The 24,185-nt window shown below is 42.4% G+C and overlaps 4 protein-coding genes across 7 annotated transcripts in view; 3 read left to right on the top strand and 1 right to left on the bottom strand.

Moving 5' to 3' along the window:
* Window positions 1-5,489, top strand: part of LOC306917081 (T-cell surface glycoprotein CD3 zeta chain-like) — an 8,953-nt gene extending 3,464 nt beyond the window's left edge. Inside the window, exons 3-9 of the mRNA XM_079495204.1 lie at window positions 750-859; window positions 1,658-1,708; window positions 2,623-2,694; window positions 2,882-2,947; window positions 3,905-3,955; window positions 4,286-4,324; window positions 5,366-5,489. Of these exons, the coding sequence (XP_079351330.1) occupies window positions 750-859; window positions 1,658-1,708; window positions 2,623-2,694; window positions 2,882-2,947; window positions 3,905-3,955; window positions 4,286-4,324; window positions 5,366-5,437 (461 nt within the window). The 3' untranslated portion in view covers window positions 5,438-5,489. The remainder of the gene's footprint in view (window positions 1-749; window positions 860-1,657; window positions 1,709-2,622; window positions 2,695-2,881; window positions 2,948-3,904; window positions 3,956-4,285; window positions 4,325-5,365) is intronic.
* A 2,460-nt stretch (window positions 5,490-7,949) lies between these two features.
* On the bottom strand, window positions 7,950-9,931 carry LOC306917342 (general transcription factor 3C polypeptide 5-like). Its single transcript, XM_079495521.1, has 2 exons — window positions 9,692-9,931; window positions 7,950-9,543 (listed from the first exon to the last, which is right to left on the bottom strand). Exons 1-2 carry the CDS (start codon window positions 9,758-9,760, stop codon window positions 8,071-8,073), a joined length of 1,542 nt encoding a protein of 513 aa, XP_079351647.1. The 5' UTR covers window positions 9,761-9,931; the 3' UTR covers window positions 7,950-8,070.
* A 108-nt stretch (window positions 9,932-10,039) lies between these two features.
* dnajc27 (DnaJ (Hsp40) homolog, subfamily C, member 27) overlaps window positions 10,040-24,185 on the top strand; it is a 305,233-nt gene continuing 291,087 nt past the window's right edge. The window contains exons 1-9 of one of the 4 annotated variants that reach the window (XM_079495535.1): window positions 10,050-10,570; window positions 11,018-11,100; window positions 12,088-12,157; window positions 12,740-12,904; window positions 13,819-13,941; window positions 14,380-14,540; window positions 15,404-15,560; window positions 16,027-17,725; window positions 17,853-18,311. In XM_079495535.1, the coding sequence (XP_079351661.1) occupies window positions 10,472-10,570; window positions 11,018-11,100; window positions 12,088-12,157; window positions 12,740-12,904; window positions 13,819-13,941; window positions 14,380-14,540; window positions 15,404-15,536 (834 nt within the window). In that variant the 5' untranslated portion in view covers window positions 10,050-10,471 and the 3' untranslated portion in view covers window positions 15,537-15,560; window positions 16,027-17,725; window positions 17,853-18,311. Of the gene's footprint in view, window positions 10,571-11,017; window positions 11,101-12,087; window positions 12,158-12,739; window positions 12,905-13,818; window positions 13,942-14,379; window positions 14,541-15,403; window positions 15,561-16,026; window positions 17,738-17,852; window positions 18,312-24,185 lie in introns of those variants that run through there. The other 3 variants (XM_079495536.1, XM_079495537.1, XM_079495538.1) reach the window with 3 other exon arrangements.
* Window positions 22,021-24,185, top strand: part of xdh (xanthine dehydrogenase) — a 31,986-nt gene continuing 29,821 nt past the window's right edge. Inside the window, exon 1 of the mRNA XM_079495353.1 lies at window positions 22,021-22,101. Coding sequence (XP_079351479.1) covers window positions 22,033-22,101 — 69 coding nt within the window. The 5' untranslated portion in view covers window positions 22,021-22,032. The remainder of the gene's footprint in view (window positions 22,102-24,185) is intronic.

Here is a 24,185-nt window from a genome sequence, read left to right as displayed (position 1 = left end):
AATACCTAACAAAGTCAAAAATACAAAAATACCATACCATACCAAGCCAAACGTTTTTTCAAACAAATAATAATAATAATAACAAGTCCCCTTTCCTTTTTTTCTATTAGTCTTTATGCAATGTTAATTTTGCCAAAAAGATTTAGTCTTAGTCTTTTGAATAACACACCATTTAGTCTTAGTCCTATTTAGTCTGAAATTATTTAGTCTTAGTCGACCAAAGACCTCAGTCCTTTAGTCTTAGTCAACAAAATGAATACTGTTGCGGAGCCGATATGGACCATGCTGTATTAACGGCCTTCCTCTCTCTGTGTAGATGCAGGGCCGATATGGACCATGCTGTATTAACCCCTTCCTCTCTCTGTGTAGATGCAGGGCCGATATGGACCATGCTGTATTAACCCATTCCTCTCTCTGTGTAGATGCAGGGCCGATATGGACCATGCTGTATTAACTGCCTTCCTCTCTCTGTGTAGATGCAGGGCCGATATGGACCATGCTGTATTAACGGCCTTCCTCTCTCTGTGTAGATGCGGGGCCGATATGGACCATGCTGTATTAACCCCTTCCTCTCTCTGTGTAGATGCGGGGCCGATATGGACCATGCTCTATTAACCCCTTCCTTCCTCTCTCTGTGTAGATGCGGGGCCGATATGGACCATGCTCTATTAACCCCTTCCTTCCTCTCTCTGTGTAGATGCGGGGCCGATATGGACCATGCTCTATTAACGGCCTTCCTCTCTCTATAGATGCGTTCAAGTTTTGGGAGCTGATGTACAAAGCAGAGTTTTGTTACTTTCTGGATGGAATCCTGGCATTCTTTGGACTGGTGATAACTGGAATGTACATCCATGAGAAGGTCTGTATTTTAATAATAATAATAATAATAATAATAATAATAATAATAATTGTAATAATAATTACTAGTCTATAGAAACAGTTACAAGGTGTTATTATTATTATTTAAAGCAGCATAGTTGACACAAACGGACGTTTCGACTCCTCAGGCCTTCATCAGCTTTTCAACTTCAAAGAACTTTATTTTTCCTACAAAAACAAGAAATCACAATACATACACAGTTACTATATAAAGACTATAAAAACGACTTAAAAATAACTACTGCTTAAAAGCAAAATATATTAAAATCAGTTCTATATAAGTACTAATAATTAATGCAACCTATGTGGCCATCAGGTGGAAGAGGGGGGGTCTGTTAGAAATTCCAACGAGGGGGCGGGGGGGGGGGGGGGGGGGGGGGATTCAGCCTAGGTATAACTATTTATACATTTGTCCTGAAATGATGGTCAGGACAACTAGGCCTTTTCGTGGAGGGGTCAGAATAAACTTTGGACTGTTATTCGTCTATAGTACCCAATTATATGTCAATCACAATACAATACATTGGAGCAATGCAGATCTTATGAGGTCCTGATATAAAAACACTGGTGATCTAAACCTGTGTGTGTGTGTGTGTGTGTGTGTGTGTGTGTGTGTGTGTGTGTGTGTGTGTGTGTGTGTGTGTGTGTGTGTGTGTGTGTGTGTGTGTGTGTGTGTGTGTGTGTGTGTGTGTGTGTGTGTGTGTGTGTGTGTGTGTGTGTGTGTGTGTGTGTGTGTGTGTGTGTGGCATGCGGGTGTGTGTGTGTGTGTACTCCACAGTACTTTGAAGGAAAGGGTGACCCCAAACCAGCAGAAGAAGGCATCTATGAAGTAAGTACAACATTAGAGCCAACCATAGCACAGAGACTGCCTGAAGCCACCTTTACACAGCAACGGTCTGTAGAGAAAACAGCAAACTCCCATTGCTGTATAGTGTACATGCGAAAGTGCTCATTCTGCCTCAATGGGATAGTTACATGTTTGGAACTATAGCCCATAGCACCCGCTTTGCGCCGAGATCAAAGCGTGTCGCGACTCTCTTCTTCTACGGCTCTGGACAGGGCACGCATTAGTATAGAACCACTTCCGTTCTACTTCCTATGGCTGTTTGTTTACATTCACCAATGCAGCGGCTCGCTAAATTTATATTTGTAGGATGAGTGGGAAAAGGGAGCACTTGCTCATCCTCCTAGGAACGCAAATATCGCATATGGCTGTCCTTGTAGTCAGTTGTATCAAACGCTGAACTAAGGTCCAGAAGAAGGTTGATACAATAATGACCACAACATCATCCTCTAGGACAGACTGGATGACCGCATTGGTCTCAAGTGCTTCAGATCCTATCGAACAGGACGAGATGTGCTCTAATTCCCCAACGTTCTATATGCTTTTTAATCTTCAGATTCTGCCACTAGGCATTGCACGGCCCTTACAAGTTGCGCCTTGTTACAATTTACATTTTAGGCATTTAGCAGACACTCTTATTCCAGATCGACTTTGTTGAAGTTGTAAAAAGGACTAATCAGGCTTTCCCACCATATAAACAACATACAATAACAATACCGTCTTTTTTGAGGAGTTTAGATATACCCTTATAATCTAATATGATTATATATCTTGTGTGTGTGTGTGTGTGTGTGTGTGTGTGTGTGTGTGTGTGTGTGTGTGTGTGTGTGTGTGTGTGTGTGTGTGTGTGTGTGTGTGTGTGTGTGTGTGTGTGTGTGTGTGTGTGTGTGTGTGTGTAGGATCTGAAGGGTCAGGACACTGCAGGCTACGCACCACTCAAGGTCAGGAAGGGAGATCCTGAGGCTGGAAAGGTCAGAAACTATGTGCGCGTGTGTGCGCGCGTGCGTGCTTGTGTGGGCCGGCATGGGCTCAGGGCTAGAGTGGCTGGTAGAGCGGCTGGATGGGAACCGAACAGTGTGTGTGTGGTTTGCTGGCAATCCTTTCTTTTCTTATGTTAAATTAATAATAATGGTTAAAATGGGTTTTAATCTGTTACAGAAGCAGAGAAGACCCGAGAAAAGACCCGAGAGAAGATCCGAGACAGGAGCCGATGACACGTATACGGTAACACGCACGCACGCACGCACGCACGCACGCACGCACGCACGCACGCACACACACACACACACACACACACACACACACACACACACACACACACACACACACACACACACACACACACACACACACACACACACACACACACACACACACACACACACACACACACAGAGTTGACCCACATGTGCTGGTGGGTGGTTTCCTACATATAAGAACAGTTTGTGGGTGTTAAAAATGCTGTTGTGTGTCGTGTGCAACACACCCCCCCTGGACAGGAAACAGATAAGGTGCATTTCCTGTTTTTCAGTTTGTGGGTTTTAACCTGTACGATGTACTTTTAAAACAGAGGTTGTTAATGTGCGGTGCAGGGACCCTCAAGGGTCTGAGGTAATTCTGTAACTCTGAGAGTGGACAACTTTGGGTTTTTTTCAACCACGGTTCATGTTTTAGGTTGTTATTGGAGAAAGTAAAAGATTTGTGTGTGTGTTTTTCTTTTTCTGCTTTCTTTCGTTTTAGCGATTTTAGCTTTTTACAAAGTTTTACAGCAATATCTTTATTGTTATTTACTACTAGTCCTACTAGACTCCATGAAATCACATCTGGCCACAAAAGATCACAGGATCATCTTCTGAATGTGAAGGGGGATACTAGGGGGATGCCATACTGTTTGTCGTGAGCTCAATATGTCAGTTTGTCACCTCCTGCTCACATTCAGTATAGATCAACCTTGGTTGAAAAAAACGACGTTTATTACCGGTACAATCAGATAGGACTGTTTGGATGTATGGGCTGTCAAGGCCAGGAAGTTGTTTTTTGACACTCATTAATTCCGGGTACGATGATGTCACGCGCATAGCAATAGTAAATGGTGCATTTATATAGCGCCTTTATCCAAGGCGCTTTACAGAGATTGTGCATAGCATTCACATATTAATGTACATATTACTGTGTTGTCAGACCCTGAAGCCTCGTGAAAGTGAATACAAAGAGCTGCCTATGAAGAAGGAGGTGATTCTTTAAGTCATTATTACGCATTCATTTATTATTTGTATTAACATTCATTAACATTCATTAAACTATAGACCTGAATATTAATACAACATTTTTGAGGGGCACTATAGCCTCTCCATTACGTCATAGGCCATGGCAAGAGCCTAATAATTATAAATTTCCGGTCTCAAGTCTATTTTTTTGTTTAGGGTAAATTATGATGTAATTTGTGCCAGGCAAGTCTATGGACTTTAATGTTTGTTGAAGGTAATGACAACGTAAGACGTATAAATACTGCCCTCGCTGCGCCCCTCACTTCACACATGTGTGATTTGTTTTTATCCACAGCGCCGCCGTAAGCCTGAGCACGGCGAGCAGGTTTACCAGGTGAGTTATGATATTCATATTTAATCTAAAATATATTATTCATATAAAACTTCCCACAAAAGGTTAGGAAACTTTTCTCATTTTAATCGTTTATTAGTCACCTTTACATTTATTTATTTTTTATTAAGCTTAAGCAGATACAGGCTATATGAGAATTAATACATTCAAAGTAAGATCCTATCAGTGATCTGCAGCTACTCAGTCAGGCGTACAGTATGTCTAAACTGAACATGCAACGAGATAAGGATCGTGCGATCATGGATTGAGCAACACAGCTAACCGTGTGGGTAGCACCTCCAAAACACTTCCCCCAATATAATTCTATATATAGACTATATGAGATGAATGTTATCTCTTTTTGAATCATATGCCCAGCTTGTACCACGGAAATGATTTGAATGGCTGAGCACGGAATGTGATGTATGATGATGTATGATGATATGAGCGCCCCTCACTATGAGTGTAATTTTTGTATTACATTTTTATATTTAATTAAATATGTAATCATTTATGATATATATTATTTATTATCACTTCTTATTACACAGCTTGGTTGAATGCTTGATTCTGAATGGTCAATCGCTGAATTCAGCGGGGTGTTATTTCTTGATAATGACCACTCCGCTCTATAACAGACCGCTGGCTAATCAACCAGCTTTGATCAAAGCCTGCGTCAATCCGTATTTCCGCATCATCGCCGTAAAAGAGGTGCCGGCCCGGTACAACTTTTAAAGGCACTACTTTCTTGAGCAGAATAGCCACGGACATATTCTGTATGCTAAATAGCCTAAATAAAACCCATGCCCTTTTGTGTCAACTGTCTATTTATTATTTTATGTAAGTAGACATGTAATAAGTGTAATAATTCACCTTCAGGCTGATTAACCACCTCCGCTTCACGTCGGTGGTTAATCACCCTGTCGGTGAATTATCTCCCAACAATGACCAGCTAGCCAGACATTATCCCTTACTTACATAATGCCTTGATGATGTCGTAATAATACAAAATAATAAACATTTGATCATGTGTCTCTTGTATAGGGTCTGTCCTTGGTCACCAAGGATACCTATGACTCTCTGAAGCCTGCCGTTCTTCCTCGTAAAGCTCCTTAAGCTCGTTAACAGGATGACTCCAAATTGGGGCAATTTCAGGATTTTTACCCCCTATTCTAAAACAACTTACATTATGACATTGATGTGAAATATTTACACGCGCGCACACACGCGCGCACACACACAGTCACACACACACACACACGCGCACACACACGCACACGTCGCACACACACACACACACACACACACACACACACACACACACACACACACACACACACACACACACACACACACACACACACAGCTATTTGAATGCAGTCCTTTAAATACTGTATATATATAATGTGATATAAATGTATCTGCTACTTTTATCTACTTTTATTATCTATCGTACATTATAATACGTCATCTGCAGTTATTGCAGATTAATTCACAACGTTAAAAATAAAGTTTCCAATTAACATTATGTTTTAAAAGATTGCATATAATGAATGTAAAATAATATCAAAACAAAGGTTTGCATTCAGTTGTTAAAGATGTATTTTTTTAACCCTAGAACACAAAACCCGGATAATTTTCACCCAGACCTTTATGTTTATGTTGAGTACCTCAAATTGCCATGTATTGCTGTACTTTAATATATTTTGATGAGAATCGGGTAAAAATTATACCTGGGTTTAGTGATGGTGTGACAAAAGTTGGTTTAGTGTTCTACAGTTATAAGGACAGTGTGTTTGTGTGAATTATTCTGTAGTCATTATTTTTTAATCCTGAGACATGTTGCTATAAATAGTTTATTTTTCTTTACTACGATGCATTTTGCTTTATATATCAGTTTGTTGTATTGTTACCTGAAGATTACAACAGACTCTGGCATCTGAAATGTTTGCATTAAAAACAGACTCTGGCATCTGAAATGATTCCATTAAAAACATATACTTAAAAATCCTGTTTGTTTTTATTGTTGTGTTTGTGTTGAGAATCTAACATTTTTATTTAAAAGAAAAAAGTTGACTTCAAATGATAATTAACAGTCAAGAGTTTCAGTTTCCATTAATTAACCAACAATAATCTCTCATGTACCTGCCTAGATACTTCCTTAATGTTAACGAAGTCCACACCCACAACACCAGAGGGAGTGCAACGAACCATGTACAACCCAGATTCGGCACAAACAAGGGACTAAATTATTTTCGCTCCTATGCCACCAAAATGTGGAACGCCCTACCAACTGTCATTAAGACATGCGAATCCCTTGACTCCTTCAAAACCGCTCTCAAAGGGCACCTACGGATGGCTGCAATTCGAAACTGGCCCCCGTAAAATCTGAATCCCCCCCCCCGCCCCCCCCCTTTTTCCCCTCACTGTATATATTTCTTTTCCCTTTTTACCTCCTTTATGATGAATTCCTGTTCTGTCTATAGAAGTGTCTATTTGTACGTCTCTAAATGTTTTGATGATTTGAACATGGTGGACCCTATTGGAAACAAGTGTAATGCTTAATTGGGTCGTCCACTCACAGTTAACAGCCTTTGTATTGAGTTTGTGCTTGAAATGTACTGTAATTCTGCAAACTGTTAATAAATTCTTCAATCAATCAATCAAATTGCATTCATAAATCAATACCGCCCCCTGTGGGTTAAGTTCAAGAAAGCAAGCATGTATACACTGCCAGGTTGCTTATAATGATTGCATGCCTATATTGTTGAAAAAAAATCACACCCGTGTGAACTGAGTGGTGCAACGTCCCCCCCCCCCCCCCCCCCCCCTCTCTCTCTCTCTCTCTGTCTCTCATTAGCAGGCAGCAGTGCAGCACTATCTCTCTCTCTCTGTTTCTGGCACAACAGCGCCACTTTTGGTAGTCATTGGTACTCGTGCTCATAGTGACATAGTTAGGTGAACACATAGGTAGGTAGGTGAACACAGCACTCAAAAACAAGGTGTAGTGTGCAGTGGGAGTATACACTTTTCATGCCTTAATGATCAACTTGATGTTCAAATTTATGTCAGCTCAATGAGTCTCAAAACGGTATAATTATGCTGCTGTGTGACCCCAGCTTCAGTATGGTATCGGTCTGCTTTTTGGAAGCAGGACTGTTTATGGTAAAACTTTATTTTTTTATCGGTTAGGGATGTTTCTTCTGTATGTAGTGTTTTATGTTGTCTGTTTTTATTGGACCCCGAGTCTGAACAAATAAAGTTGATTGATTGAATACATTCATTATTCGTGTGTTTAGTGAATCTAACAACAGGAACAAAGTTAATATATTATGTTTAAGTGCAGCTTGCATGCATTGGCTTTATTTGGGTCATTCCTAGCCTCGGTACCCAGGCTTTCATTTAGGTCCTACTTAGTATTCGGTGCCATTTGTGTCCCCAGCAGGTGTGTAAAATAAGCAAAAACACTAATACCAAAAAGCTTATACTATTAAAGATTTTCTACCATAGAAAAAAAAATTGTACCTCAGTGAAATAAACATAAAATAATCCCTCAGATTTGAGTAGAGGTATGCTAAAATGCCATGTCCCCCAGCTAGCTAACGCCCCTCAAAAATAAAACATTCAGTTTAGAAAAAACATTTTATTGACGTACATTGTCCAGTAAAAACATCACAACGTGCAGAAATAAACATTTTCTTTTTGCAATAATGATTGTCCTGTTAATTTCTCCATCTCATTTCCATCATTTACATGTAATCCAACATCTCGGCCTCCATCTCATTCTCACTTCCTTCAGAAGGCTCGAAGTCACCTTCTTCATCCTCCTCATCCTCTTCCTCCTCCTCGACGTCGTACGACTGGCGAGGTAGTGGCAGAGGGACTGGCGACGCAGAGGTCATGACCTTCTTGATCATGGTACTCAGGATGTCTCTGAGCTGGTCAGTGGTGTGAGGAAGACACCATCCGTCCTTCTCGTCACAGTCCGTCTCCTGTCCGTCGTTCTGGATGACGAGGTCCTGGATGCTTTGCACGTGCAGGTCACACAGCTGGTAAAACATCTGTCTGTGAGGAGGCAGCATTCCTTCTTTGAAGATGTACATGGAGTCCTTCGGCTGGTTCTTGTTTCCTGCCGCAGGTTGTCTGCTGGTGCCGGGACCGTCCTGACACGGAATGGAACTGACACTGGCCGGCTGGGGAACTGCCTTGTTGAAGGTGGTAGGCAGAGTGTAGATCAGTGTGCTTCTCTTGGTTTTCACTGGCATGTCACTGACTGAGAATCCGTGTTTGGGACTGTAGCGGATTCTGAAGTCCAGCAGTTGGTATCTTTTGGAATCAGGACTCTTTCTGGGGTCGTAGCCCAGCCTGATCCACAGACTCCTCCAGGGACCGGTCACCATATAGTAAGCACACACCGGCAGCAGAAGTTTCAGTTTCTCAGGGTGGATGTCCAAGTTGGCCTTCACGGCATTCCTAGACCAGACGGGGCGCTCCTCAAACATCTTAGCGAGCTTGGCCTCCGTCTCTTTGTCGTAGTCCGTCTGACACACGCGCTCCCAGTTGTCGCGCGCCGCCTCCACGCACGCCGACGGCATGGTGGCGTCGACGAACGACACGAAGATGGCGTTGTGGGGGCGGCGCGCCCGGTTCTGACCGATGAAGTTCTCCCTGGTGATTGGCACCTGGTTGTGGTGGATGTCAGGGCGGTAGTGGTAATCCACAGGGTTGTCTAGACGAGAGAAGATGGGCGGAGGGAGGAACAGCGCAACCTGCTGTTCAAAGAACTCCTGGTTTTCGGATTTTTTCAGGACGATCTTGTCGTAGAGAGACAAGACTTCCCCGTCTTCCGAACGACGCACCGCCAGACTCTGGAAGTCCGCCATGCCTTGGAACTTGTAGGTGGTCCCGATGACGCCCAGGACGTCCACGCGGAGGCGCGTGTCGGCAGGGTCCGTCCGGCGCGTGCGTCGGGTCACACGCAGCAGCAGGTTGCTGGAGGGGACGCGGTTCCCGCACACCGAGTGGCAGAACGGGTCCTGCGGACGGTAGCGCATCTCCAGCCTCCTGCTGGGGTCGCCGTACGTCTTCGTCAGGCCTTGTTCTCCTCCGATGCTGTCCAGCATTTTGTCCACGTTGGACACGACGGCGGGATACTGGACGCACACCAGCCTGGTGCCCACGATGTCCACAGTGCACGAGCTGCCTGGACAGGAGGGTGGACCCTGTTGTAAACAAGTGTAATGCTTTATCAGTGTGTCGTGACTCGTCCACAGTTAACAGTTTTTTGTATTGAGTTGTACTTGAAATGTACTGTAATTCTGCAAACTGTTAATAAATACATCAATCAATCAATCAAAACAAAACACACACCTCTTCACTGTCTGACAGGCTCATCTCCTTCAGTGTGAACTTCGACTTGGAATCCCTGCAGTGAGCCATTGTTGTTTGTTGTTATGATCCTCCTAATACTTTAGTTAATTAAACTCCTATCTGTAGTTTAATTATGTGTGTTATGATCCTCCACGAACTATTATAATAATAATGATAACTGTAATTAATTAAACATGTAAGAAAACGGAACACACATCCATCCAACCAACCAAACCATGCTCTGGTTAGGATCGGATAAATAAACCACCGTCACGTGACCGTCCTGCTGGCAGGGCGCGCTTGTGCTAGGTGTCGCGTGCTTGTGACGTCACGGGCGCATCGATGGGGGCGGGGCAGTAAGTTGAATGAGTGAGCAGCTAGGCTAGACGTCGTTAGCATCATGCAGCAGCAGCTGTTGCTGTCTCTCTTATTGTGTTCTCCTCATATTACAGAGTTATAAACCACTTTACGTCATCGAGCGAACACCACTACGTGTACGTGATACAACGCCGGGACCACGTCATACAGACAGTATAATAATGACGTAATGAGCCGCGGTGCGTTTGGACTGAAAGCAGAGGAGTTCAAGACAGCTAGCATCCCGTTAGCCTGACAAGCTAACAACAACAACAACAAACAGCTGTCTGTCTGCCTGTCTGTCTGCCTGCCTGTCTGTCTGCCTGTCTGTCTGACTTCTGCCTCTGTGTCTGTCTGCCTGCTCAGGCTGCTTGTCTGCCTGCCTGTCTGTCTGTCTCGTTGAAAACAATCAATCAATCAAAGATGGATGGTGGTAACCATGGTAATCTGCAGAAGAGACGCGACAACAAGAAATCACTTCGTGTTAAAGTTATCAGCCTGGGAAATGCAGAGGTTGGCAAGGTAAGACTTCTACTTATTTACCGGTATACAATATGCCATGCCAGTGGTTTTCAGCCAGCGGTCCTTGGGGGGGTTCCAGGTGGTCCCCAGATAAACTTAAATGATGGAGATTTGGTAACCAAATAGACCCTTACTGTATATAGATATTTAACTCTTTAACTCTCTTCTAGTAAAATTATTGATAAACCTGTTCATTACTTAATTTACAAGAAGTCTACACAATTAGAGAAAGTAGAAGAATTGTTATTTTGATCAATGTTGCCTGTTATCTCTCCTAATGGTACTAGCCCCTCTCGGGACCCTCCTGAGAGGGGCTGTCAAAGGGTTGAAAACCGCTGCAATATACTACTACTACTACTACAGTACCACTAGTAGTAGTAGTACGGTCTACTACTACTACTACTACTACTAATAATAATAATAATAATAATAATATATGTGTTACAGAGTTGCATCATTAAGAGATATTGTGAGAAGAGATTTGTTCCAAAATATCTTGCTACGATCGGCATCGACTATGGAGTCACAAAGTAAGTACTTCATTCACCTCACCTGACATCATGAATTTTACTTAATTAATATTAATGTCACGTTCATGAATATTAAATATTAACAGCACATGTTATGTTCATACAAACACCGCATTTTAGTCGGGTGTCTATCTATGTGAACACAGTTGTCTCGTGTTCGGGGCACGGACGCCGGGTGGGGGGGTGGTGATATTGGTCATTGCACGTACCGCTACGGGCTGGGAGCATAGCCTGTCAGCGAGGAGTGTTGAGTGGGAGGAGTAGGACAAAGGCTCTATATGTCCTCCCGGTGGGGGCTCCTCATGGGCAGGTGAATCAGTAGGATAATGTTACAGTACGTCCTCCCGATGGGGGGTCCTCACTGGCAGGTCAGCCAGTAGGATAACGTTACAGTACGTCCTCCCGGTGTGGGCTCCTCACTGGCAGGTGAGCCAGTAGGATACAACAGTGACAGCGCAGAAATGTGTGTGCTATTTTTGAAACATAATTTGAATTTGTGCAAATATTTGAATATATACTGTATATTTTTAAAGCGAACATTTTTTTACTCAAATCTTTGCTTCTTTCAGTCCCTGGAACAAAGTATTTTGAGATGGGGGTGTGCGGCCAAATACATATAATTTTGAGGGTCTAAAAACATACATTTTCAGAGCATTTAGAAGACATTTGTAGAATCTCTCTAGGCCTCCATCGTCGCTTCCAGTCATCCCAGTTCTCCATACATGTGGTCAGTTTGTTGGTACTATACGTCTTTCTTGAGTACATCCACGTATGTTAATGTGGGACGTCCTCTTGATCGATGTGTTGGTTCCCACAGCACCAATAATTTGCTGTCTGACAGATCTTGATGTCTTTGGCAGCGAGTGTCCTGCTAGTCTCATTCTTCTGGCGTGTGTGTGTGTGTGTGTGTGTGTGTGTGTGTGTGTGCGTGTGTGTGACTGTGCGTGTGCGTGTGACTGTGTGTGACTGTGTGTGTGCGTGTGACAGAGTACAGGTCAGGGACAGAGAGATTAAAGTGAACATCTTTGACATGGCCGGTCATCCTTTCTTCTATGAGGTGAGTTCACCAGCAGAGGGCACTGTCCAACCATCAATTGTGTTCATTCAGTCTTTGTTACAGAAAAGATCATATTTATTTTATTATCTCACAAAAGGAAAATCGGCAAGCCCAAGTCAACAAATATGTTGGGTGACTTTATACAAAATTATACAGAACATACTTTGTACATATTAATTAAAAGTCAGGTATGATAATTTAACCTGGTTGTTTTTAAATTATAATGAGGACATAATAGAGGTCTGTCATGATTATTACATTATCGCATAATCGCAATTATTTGAGATAATAACAATGAATGAAAATGAATGAATCATGTCTTTATGTTCATAAAGAAATAGTATCCAAAAGAAAGTACGCACATCTCTAAAAAACGTCCAGGTGCTGAACAAAAAGATAATACAGGAAAAGGAGATGTAGTCCGCATACTGTTTAGCAGCTCCCAAGGTATTTTTTATTTAAGTTAAGATGACAACATTTCGACCTCAAATGGGTCTTCGTCAGGGAAGTCATGAAGAGTCATTTCATGAGGTTCATAATGAATGAATGAATGCTGTATGTATATTATTATTTATATTCCAGGTTCGTAACGAGTTCTACAAGGACTCTCAGGGCGTGGTCCTGGTGTATGATGTAGGAGTCAGGGAGAGCTTTGATTCGCTGGACAGCTGGCTGGGGGAGATGAAACAGGAAATGGGATCCCAGGCCAACATGGAGAACATCGTGTTCGTCGTCTGTGCCAACAAGGTACGTTGTTAATGGATTGATGGATTGATTAAATTAATTATCAAGGCGTGTATTCATTAACTAATGAGTTAAATGAATGAACAAGTTGCACTAAACAGCTTCAGAGAGCTGACATATGTTAGTTAGAGACATTTGGTCGCCAGCAGTTTGTTAGCTGCTGATGTGCAAGGGTTCATTATTGATAAATAAACTGTAAGGGTCCATTTGGTTCCATCTGTACACTCTCAGAGTTACAGACCTGTAAGGGTCTATTTGATTCCATGTGTACACTCTCAGAGTTACAGACCTGTAAGGGTCTATTTGGTTCCATGTGTACACTCTCAGAGTTACAGACCTGTAAGGGTCTATTTGGTTCCATGTGTACACTCTCAGAGTTACAGACCTGTAAGGGTCTATTTGGTTCCATTTGTACACCCTCAGAGTTACAGACCTATAAGGGTCTATTTGGTTCCATCTGTACACTCTCAGAGTTACAGACCTGTAAGGGTCTATTTGGTTCCATTTGTACACCCTCAGAGTTACAGACCTATAAGGGTCTATTTGGTTCCATTTGTACACCCTCAGAGTTACAGACCTGTAAGGGTCTATTTGGTTCCATTTGTACACTCTCAGGCCCCTTTTCCACCCAAAGAACCGTGGTTCTAGAACTGGTTCAGTTCTAGAGCCTCTGAACCTTGGTACTTTCACAGAACCGGCTGCCATTTGTTGGTTCCATTTCCGAAACAACTTTTTAGGGTTCTGAACCAATACATTTTCAGTGGAAAGTACCACTCTGAGCTGGTTCAATATTAGGCGGGAAAAGAAGAACCAAACCGGTTCAACCCTGCTGGAAAAGGGGCCTCAGAGTCACAGACCAGTGTGTGATGCTATCTAAATAACTGTGTGTGTGTGTGTGTGTGTGTGTGTGTGTGCAGGTTGACCTCACTAAGCGTCGGGTTGTTGACGAGGGGGAGGGGCGTTTGTGGGCGGAGTCACGAGGCTTCCACTACTTTGAAACGTCAGCTCAGAGCGGAGAGGGAATCAACGACATGTTCCAGGTACACGCACGCACGCACACACACGGCACGCACGCATATGAGCTCGTCTCGGGCCGGGCCCAGTTTGTCACATATGTCTCGGGCTTCGGGCTGGTCTCTGGCCGAACCCTCGTCGGGTCGGGCTCTAATATTTAGGCCCGATTAATGCTCTATAGTCCCTCGACCGCACAATGGCTCAACTGAACGTACATAAAGTAATATAAAGTATAAAGTAATGCTCTCATGTGTAATCAACATTAAAGGACAACTTTTTTGTTTTACAACCAACGTTGTTTGTCATGAGGACATATCCATGAGTTTGTGAATGTAACCTAAAATATTTATGTCCCTGTATGCTTTCCCTATGTGTGGAGATAAATAAATTGTTACACTCTGTCTGTCTGTCTGTCTGTCTGTGTCTGTGTCTGTGTCTGTGTCTGTGTCTGTGCGTGCGTGCAGTCGTTCTTTTCGTCCATCACAGACATGTGTGAGAACGGGGGGAAGCGGGTGGTCTCCGAGGTGACTGTGGGCTTCACCAAGGAGCAGGCTGACACCATACGACGCATACGCAACAGCAAGGACTCCTGGGACATGCTGGGAGTCAAACCTGGAGCCACCAGGTGCACACACACACACACACACACACACACCATATGACACATATGTAACAGCATATCGTTGGGAGGAAACCCACCTAACTCAATTTTTGAGGTTTTTGATTTTTTTTTAACCAATGGAAAGTAGTAAAAACAAAGCCTCTTAACACCTAGAACGCCCAGGACGAAGTTCTTTGTCCTTTCTATTAGTAACGCCCGATGCCCAGGACGAAGTGTTGTCCAAAAGACGAAGTTTATTGATATGAAAACGGATCGCATCGCTCCACAGCCTGGGAGCGCCTGTTGTGCAATCCTCGATGTTGCGCAACAGTGAGGATGTCCCCCCCCCCCTGTTTAGCCGACGACAACAACAATCTTAAAACCTTAATAACTCTAAATCATCCCGTCTAATTATAAAAAAAATATCCTTTTCAACTTTGGTTTGGCTACGTCTAGCTGCTACAGCCACATCCGGAACAACATCCGGTCCGTCTGTAAAAGTGCTCCGTTGCTATAAATCGACTGGGCGCTATCATTTAATGGATTAAATAACCCCAGGCAAACGGTCTGCTAAAAACAGCTAACTCCACCACCTCTTACCCTCTCATGCAAGTAATTGATAATATATAAAGTCACATTTCCAACTTTGATGAGGCAGTATTGCTTTGTTTTTCTTTATTTCTTTCTATATTTTTTCATTTCCTGAAAAGTGCACATTTTTGAGTTAGGTGGTTTCTTCCCAACAGCAGAGAGATAATATATACTGATGATCATCATCATATAACCACATTAGTTAGTTGTACAATCTCCCAAGATGATGAGTCAGCAAGTGGCTATAGTGAAACATGAGTCATTAACTTTGGTTCCTACCTGTGTGTGTTTTGCAGGGAGGAAGTGAACAAGGCGTACAGGAAGTTGGCAGTGCTGTTGCATCCTGATAAGTGTGTTGCACCAGGAAGTGAGGATGCCTTCAAAGCCGTGGTCAACGCCCGAACCTCTCTGTTAAAGAACATTAAATAATCATGAAATAATCATCAAATAGGGGTAGGTACTCTCACAAAAAACATGCAGTAATCCTGGTCTCTATACTGCCTCCCCCTGGTCAGCCGGGGCGCCTGATGGAGGGGAAAGGACCTGGTTGGAATAATGTGTTCCTTCCACACGCTACGTCCTACCAGGGAAACTCCCGCCCTGTCAGGTGATGAGAAGCGGCCTGTTCACTCCTCATGCATTGAAGGAAGCACGAGCTCAGTTCGGGGCTCTCCCCAGGTTGGCAGAGGGAGAGTAGTGCCCAGGATTACAGTTTAGGCAATTGGCACCGGGTGAAAAGGGGTTACAAAATCGTGGGATCAAAAATTTAAAGAAGAAATAGAAATCATTAAATAATCATTAAATAATCATGAAATGACTCTAAACCTCACTGTTAAACTACATTCAATAATCAGTGTATTTATTAATTGTGTTTATAAGTCATTTTAACGTATTTATTGGTTTTATATCGGTATACCAGCATGTGATTGGCTGTCAGCTGTATTTGTATGCACAGCAGTGTTTGGACAGATTTTGATGTGCTCTCCGCGGAAGCCCCTCCCTCTCCCACGACGGCCCTCCCCTCCTCACTTCCTGCGGACCATAATGCCTTGCAGTCTGTGTGCATGTGAGACACACACACACACACACACACACACACACACACACACACACACACACACACACACACACACACACACACACACACACACACACGTGTATTAAAGTGGGTGTAAGTGATATTTTCTTGTAGACCTGAGGCTGATTTTAAAGACTAAATCTCAGTTTTCAGAAAATCTTAATTTGTTTAATTTAAGAACTAAAAAAAGCTCACACTCATGCCAGTGATCACCCTCCCCCTGTGCCAATGTTAGATGGGGATGTTTTTGGGGCTTTTTTTATTTTAACCAAAAGAAATGTCACTTACTGCTCCTTTCATCTGATTGAATAGAAGCACGTCACGTTGCCAATTGAAAAACAATGTTTACTGAAATACGTTGTCGACCCAACCAATCACAATCTTGTTTACTCAAACGTGTTGCCATCCCGACCAATCATAACCTTGTTTACTGAAGCATGTTGCCAATGGTTACGGTGTAATGGTTTTGGTCCAGAATAGTTTTTAGAAGAGCGCCACCTTCGGTTGTCAGCTGGTAAAACACACAGCGAATGTTTTGATAAGATGTAAAAACTGTGTTATAACTTATAACTCAGCATGGAAGGTTCTCAAACTGTGGGCCGTGACCCCCAGGGGGGGTCCCCAGATGATCTTTGGGGGGGTCCCCAGATCATGATTAGCTTTAATGTGCAACATTTTGTTTTCTCACTCAACTCAACTCAACCATAGACAAACCAACATACAAGTGTATACAGGTTATCTGCACATATATAAAGTGGCAATTTAAGGAATTTTAATACCTCGAAAATAAATACAAAATAAGACCATAACTGTTTCAATAGGAATCAACAAACTATAAAGATGGTCAAACATTTTTGCCAAATTCTCAAAAAATACTTAAAGAGGCCAAAAATGTGAATCTACAAGCTTGTAGATAGGCTATAGACTACCGAAGTCCCGATGTCACTCCCTCATTACCTGGGTCACGGTAGTCATTTCTATATGAATTGTGGTCCAAAATAAACAAACTGTCTCAGTGATATTGTCAGTCACTCATTTGATAGTCTGATTCTAGCGAAAATTTAACTAATTTGGCGGCATCAACATTAGCGATTTCTAGCCGTCAGTTGATGTTTTATATCCATGAGTCAAACCGCCGGGATCTTTGTTTATTTATTATAGAACACAGTTCTTATTTGACACGTTACTAGAAAAAAGTATGTAGGAAATTCAGAATGGGACCCAGGTAGGATGCGTAAATTACGTCAGACTTCGGTGCTCTATTTTCACAATCTTTATCTGTGGAACCGACGAATCAAATATGATGATGTTGGGGGGTCCACAGTTAAATGATTATTTTTTAACTGAGGGGGGGCTGAATAGTTGAGAACCACACGTGTATTTAACTACCTATATGAGTATAATTATGAGGGGGGGGGGTACTTTAACGGTTTATGAATCTATTTTTATAATGTTGTTATTGTATGTGTTCATATCCATCTATATATACACTGTAATTTGGCGTGTGTGTGTGTGTGTGTGTGTGTGTGTGTGTGTGTGTGTGTGTGTGTGTGTGTGTGTGTGTGTGTGTGTGTGTGTGTGTGTGTGTGTGTGTGTGTGTGTGTGTGTGTGTGTGTGTGTGTGTGTGTGTGTGTGTGTGTGTGTGCTCGCGCGTGTGTGTGTTACAGTTTAGTTTTTAGTTTTAGATCTACAAGCTCACTACATGTCACAGTGCAACGCACAGTGAGCTTTTAGATCTGATGTTTTGGGATTTACGCATAGAAACGCCTCCCAGAAAATGTCGAAATGGCTGTCCTCACAGTGTGTGTGTGTGTGTGTGTGTGTGAGAGATCAAGCTAAATGCATGACTGATCGTTATTTTAAGGTCAAAGGTCAAACTCATCATAACCAATCACGGCATGGAGGCTTGACCGTCACACAAACACACATGCGCACACATACACACACACACACACACACACACACACACACACACACACACACACACACGCGTACATGTGTGCATGGATGGAGAGGTTTTGTATGTATGTGAGGTGCGTGCGCGTGTGTTGTGCATGTGTGTGTGTTGTAAGTTATTTTTGTGCACGTGCTTCTACACTGTTTGGAATAAAGATTCTGCACTTTGATGAACTTTGAACTCTCTGGTTAATGTGTACTTCCTGCGTGTGCGTGCGTGTGAACGGAATGTCACTCTGAACCAAATGAAGATCACACACACACACTACTGTATATCATATGCATTTACATATTGTATTTATATAATTGAATGTGTATTGTGTGAATTCATGTGTATTTTTATAGGAGATATTATTTTATGTTTCGTTGTTGGCGCGTAATGTCTATGTCTGGACACTAGTTGGCGTTGCATTTGATTGAAATGCTCAGGATGTGCATATACGGCGTACCAGTGTCTTATGGGTGCATTTGGTTCCATTTGTACATACTGAGTTACAGACCTGTAAGGGTCCATATGGTTCCGTTTGTACATACTGAGTTACAGACCGGGAAGTGTCCATTTCAACAACCATTGGAATTAGGGGTCCCCAGTTGCCCCAGGTTGGAGACTAAGTCTAGGCCTCTCACAATTGGTATATAATCGTCTAGCGCAGGGGTGCCCACACTTTTTAGACTTGAGGGCTACTTTCAAAATGACCAGCTCAACCGGATCTACCCAACAAAAAATACATATTATGCCATTGCTGAAAATAGTTACATATTACACAAACACACTTCGAATGGGAAATAGAGGGGGGGGGGGATCGAATTGGTATAGGACAGGTTTGTAATTTTGTAATACTGACAATGGTGCAAAACACTCTTGAAAACAAAGTATTAAATTGTGGGTTTGAGCTGCCTTTTTTTTAAGTCAATCAAGTGAAGTCACCTTAATTCAAGTGGCAGATAACAAAAATTGTTTATTTATTTAAATTATATATGTAGAGGTTATGTGATCTACCTGCACAGCCTGTGATCTACTGGTAGATCACGATCTACCTAGCCCTAGCACAATGATTTTTGCATCGTCATTCGTCAATCATTTCCATGTTGAGAAATGCCCATAAAGTTTCAAACAAAAAAATCAAAAATAGCAGAAATGGTAGATCTACAAGCTTACAACATGGAAGCATTGTAAGCTTGGACATCAACTATTTCCTCTATTTTATACATTTTGTGGAAAGAAAAACGTATTAAATGCGTCAGTGATTTCTTTGTTTATTTGTAAGCAAGGCAGCGCAAGGTCTTTTATGTGTCATATCTGCCCTGTGCAATTTGTGATTACGAAGCCTAAAAGGCAAACAGAAATACAATTTGTAACGTTCCAATGTTCCAATGCAAAAAACAATTAAATTGTTAATCGCAATTATTTGTGTGACAATTAATCGTCAACTCAAACGCACAGGTCCTGGGCCTGGTGAGAGCAGGAGTGGACCTGGTGAGACGTAGGAGGGGCCCGGACAGGAGTCAACCCACAGAGCCTAGTCCTTCCATGCGCCAGAAGCGTACCTCCCAGCCCTGGCAGAGTTGTTCTGGAGTAGTTCCAACGGATTGTGTGGCCCTGGTTTTGCCCTAGTGGGACTGATTGAGGGTAGCTACTGGGACGTAAGTCGGGACTTGATCACCCCGGCTGGGTCGCCTGAGTGAGGGGTATGATGTTCGAGAGACCCGAAACCCTGATGACCTTGGGATACATCACTGAGGATACGTCCCAGGTGCATGCATGCAATGTTTTTTGTTATATTGTAATCGTGACAGCCCTTTCTAGGCCTGGCCAGCAATGTCAAAGTATCCTTTTTTCGGGGGAAATTCAATCGTCAACAATGGTAAGTTATAGTTTCACTTTTCTTTTATCTTTTTCTTTTTTTTAAGGACTTTTCGCTTGCTTTTACCAGTTATATCACATCTGCATCTTCCGACCTGTAGGATAGTGACACACCCACTTTGGTTCCCAGTTCAGGGCAAGAAAAACCAAGTATTTTTTGGTTCCAGTTCCAGTGTGTGTGTGAACTTACACTGGAACAGCTGTTAGATGTCACATGACGATCACATGGTGTGATAAAAATCTGCACCTTTTAGTATCTTTATTTACACTACAACGTGCGTGCGTGTGTGGTGCATGGTAGTGAAATGCTACAGTACTGACTTCACTGTGAGGGTCCATGTCTCGTACTGTGAGGGGGAGGGTGCAACCGACATTAAAACTCGTGGCTCCCGACATGTGCTGCAGCCTGCAGCCAGGTATCAACTAACCTGTGGCAGGTTAAAACTAACCCGTGGCTTCCTGTGAGGTTGGGTTTAGGTTTTGGGTAGGGTGTTGAACTCATGACTAGGACCCCTGTGAGGGTCCATGTCTCAGCCCCATACAGCAGTATTGACTCCACTGTGAGGGTCCATGTCTCAGCCCCATACAGCAGTATTGACTCCACTGTGAGGGTCCATGTCTCAGCCCCATACAGCAGTACTGACTCTACTGTGAGCAGAGCCGGACTGGTGGGCTCCAGCCCGGGGGCCCTCAGCAAGGTAAATCCGGCTCTGACTGTGAGGGTCCATGTCTCAGCCACATACAGCAGTACTGACTCCACTGTGAGGGTCCATGCCTCAGCCCCATACAGCAGTATTGACTCCACTGTGAGGGTCCATGCCTCAGCCCCATACAGCAGTACTGACTCCACTGTGAGGGTCCATGTCATCATGTTTAGAGCAAGGAAAAATCTTTTACCAGGTAATGTACAAAAAATGTTCAGTGATAGAGAGGGGGGTTATAATTTAAGACGAGAACTTAATTTCAAAGTACACTGTTAAGTTAAAATCGAAGAGTGTGCATCTCAGTTTGTGGAGTTCAACTGTGGAACGGACTGAGTAAGGAGGTGCATACAAAATTATTCTATTTAGGAGGTACTTAGACGAGGAGGGGCGGTGTTGACGCATTGAGTCAACATAACTCTGGCTGTCTGTCCTAGCAACTTTGTGGCAATCCAGCCTGTTGTGGGCCTTTGGATGTTTTGTTTTTGTTTTGTTTTTATTAGTTAAAGTACCGGTTTTACCAGTTTTATTTCTGTTATTGCCAAGATTGTTTTTATTTGCTCTATTTTCATATATATTTTTAAGTTATATGGGTAAAGGCAAAAGGGGGTTTAATACGTTTTATACTTCACCCTACTCCTTTTCGGACATTGTTGGAGTATTTTCTTTTTTGTTTCAGTTTTGTTTTAATGTATTTGATTTCAAATAATGTTTCGAAATAAACTCATTCATTCATTCATAGCTATGAATAGGTAAAGTCAGATTTCCACTCCTCATTCCATGCAAGAGAACCATTGTTATTTGTCCAAAGTTGACTATACCACCATGCTGGCTGGAGGGTGTCGACGTTCCCAGGCCCTCACCAACAGATGGCTACATTAATAATACAACTATTATTATTATCATTATTGTTATTAACCACAAATACTTTTTTAATCTGAACTTTGTCTGTCTGTCTCTCTCTTTCTCTGTCTCTCTCAATCATCATACTTCACAGTCAGAGATTCTCAATCATTTACAGTGGTGTGTGTGTGTGTGTGTGTGTGTGTGTGTGTGTGTCTCCACGCTGCAAGCCTCTGGGTCACATGCATGTCCCCCCCCCCCTTCCCTCCCGTGTCGGACCAGAGTCCAGATAGACAGATAACACTCACACAGACGGACAGAGAGAGTCAGACTGGCAGACAGACAGATACACAGACAGACAGATACACAGACAGACAGATACACTGACAGACAGATACACTGACAGACAGATACACAGACAGACAGACAGATACACTGACAGACAGATTCACAGACAGACAGATACACTGACAGACAGTAGGAATGGATGTGAAGATGACCGGAGATGAAGAGATGACAGACCATCTTATTTTCTTCGTTAACGGGAAAAAAGTGAGTAAAACAACAACTTCATATTCAACTTTTATATTCTGCTTTCAGTGTCAGATCTACAAGCTCGCCATGAGCTTGTAGATTCAAATGACACGGTTCAAAGTAGACGATCGGAGCCGAATCCATGGTGAGAAATAATCTATTAACTATAAACTATGCTGAGAAATAATCTATACACTATGGTGAGAAATAATCTTTGAATTCCTGAAAGAATTCCTCTAAGTTTTCCAACTTTTTCATGTCAAGGACCCCAAAACTACCCCAGAATGCCAGTGATCCCACCACAAGAAAACATTTGTGTTCAAGTTTTTATTATTATTATTTACAATTCTAAAATATATATATATATATATAATACAACATAATACAATGCCGTAAAGATTTCTTCTTTTTTTTTTCTTCAAATAAGCAGATCTGCTATTTTTGAATAGCCGACCTACAAAACGATGAAGGGGTTAAAATGACACTGATGCTGTATATTAACGCATTATGCTGGGGACCCCCTGGAGCCTCCTCCAGGGACCCCTTGGGGGTCCCGGACCCCACTTTGAGAAGCACTGACTTGAGCTTTAATGCCGGGGATAAACTGGAAGCTCTGGACAAAAGTAATGGGTGGTATGCGAAAGCACTCACCGGAATTTCTGCCTCCAAGAAAGGTTATATTCCTGACAATTATGTGGCCCCCATGGAGAGTCAACCGATTCGAGCGAATATCAACCGATAATTATCAAGCCGATCTTATCGACCTATAGGCCATATTGTGAGTCCATCCATGTAGTCATTTACTGACAAGTTGGGAGTTCAAGAAATTCAACAGAAAAAGGGAGTTAGAATCTCAAGAAAGGGGAAGGGAGGTGCACCGGATTGTCTGGTTGAGTCATTATTATTAGGAAATTTTACCAGTAGTAGTCAACGGTTGAGAAACAGTGGGATGTATACACATGGGATGCATAGCAAGTGTTAAGTTACAAAAGCACTAATCTTAGCCCATATCCCCACCCAACACAATAGTGGTCCCCAGGTTGATTCTAAGGCTGGTGGTCCCTCGTTCACAATCAGTTGAGAACCCCCTGTAGTAGACGTATCTCGAAAATCGTCCAACCGACCAACTTCAAAATCGGCATGCGTATTGCTGCTGACCCCAGGGACATTTTTATGTCCGTTGTCGAGTTGATTGGATAGGTAGTTGTCCAGAACCACCTACAGTATGTACGCCCAATCGCCCATACATAGGTATTGGCGTAACAGTATAGTATAGTATAGTATAGTATAGTATAGTATAGTATAGCTCTAATACCTTCATTAGAGACTGTTGTCTTCCTGCGCTCGCATGAAATGCAGACCAGCCTCTCCTCTGTTGCGGAAATATAAATACGTTTTACCTATACTCACCAGTACAAAGGCGGCTTGACGTGTGTTATTAGAAAGCCTACTTTCCACTCTGAGCTCCCCACCACATGACATGACATCTGAAACATTTTCTAAATATGAATTTAAGCACACTACTTTTTTCTTCAGTCATGCTAGTGTTAAGGAGGTTATCATGCTTACGGCAAATCACGGGCGGAGGTTTTACAAATGTCAGATGCTGTGACAGTTTGTGGTACTTTAATAAATGTTGCTTATGATATGTTGAAATAATTCTGACCTTTTTTGCATTTATTTTTTAGTCTTAGTTTTTGCATTATTCCAATTTAGGGGGGCGTGGTAACATTTTGATAGACCATCAGCCATTTTGGGCCAAGGTGTGCTGCTTTTCTTTTCTACCTATCATTACACAGTAGGTTGTGAAATTTTGAATGTATGAAACATAAGCTATGTGTATGTTTCATAAGCTATGTGTATGTTTCATTGTGCTGGGTGCCAATAACGTTAGTTGAAGTGTTTTATTTTTTAACAAATTTGCTACATTTCATGATCTAGATTAACGTATGAGTAAACTAAGGCACCAGTACTTGTTTCAGATGTTAGGTATATACAGTATTTATGACATTTGAGAAAGATTTTGTGTTGCCAAAATCAATATAACACATTTTACAAGCAAAAACAGCAGCACAAGATTTTCGTTTTTTGGTTATATACTT

This window comes from Electrona antarctica (assembly GCF_951216825.1).
Source record: "Electrona antarctica genome assembly, chromosome: 24".
Classification (NCBI taxonomy): Eukaryota; Metazoa; Chordata; class Actinopteri; order Myctophiformes; family Myctophidae; genus Electrona; species Electrona antarctica.
Note: the sequence above shows the minus strand (reverse complement) of the source record. Positions and strands in the feature narration are given on the sequence as shown.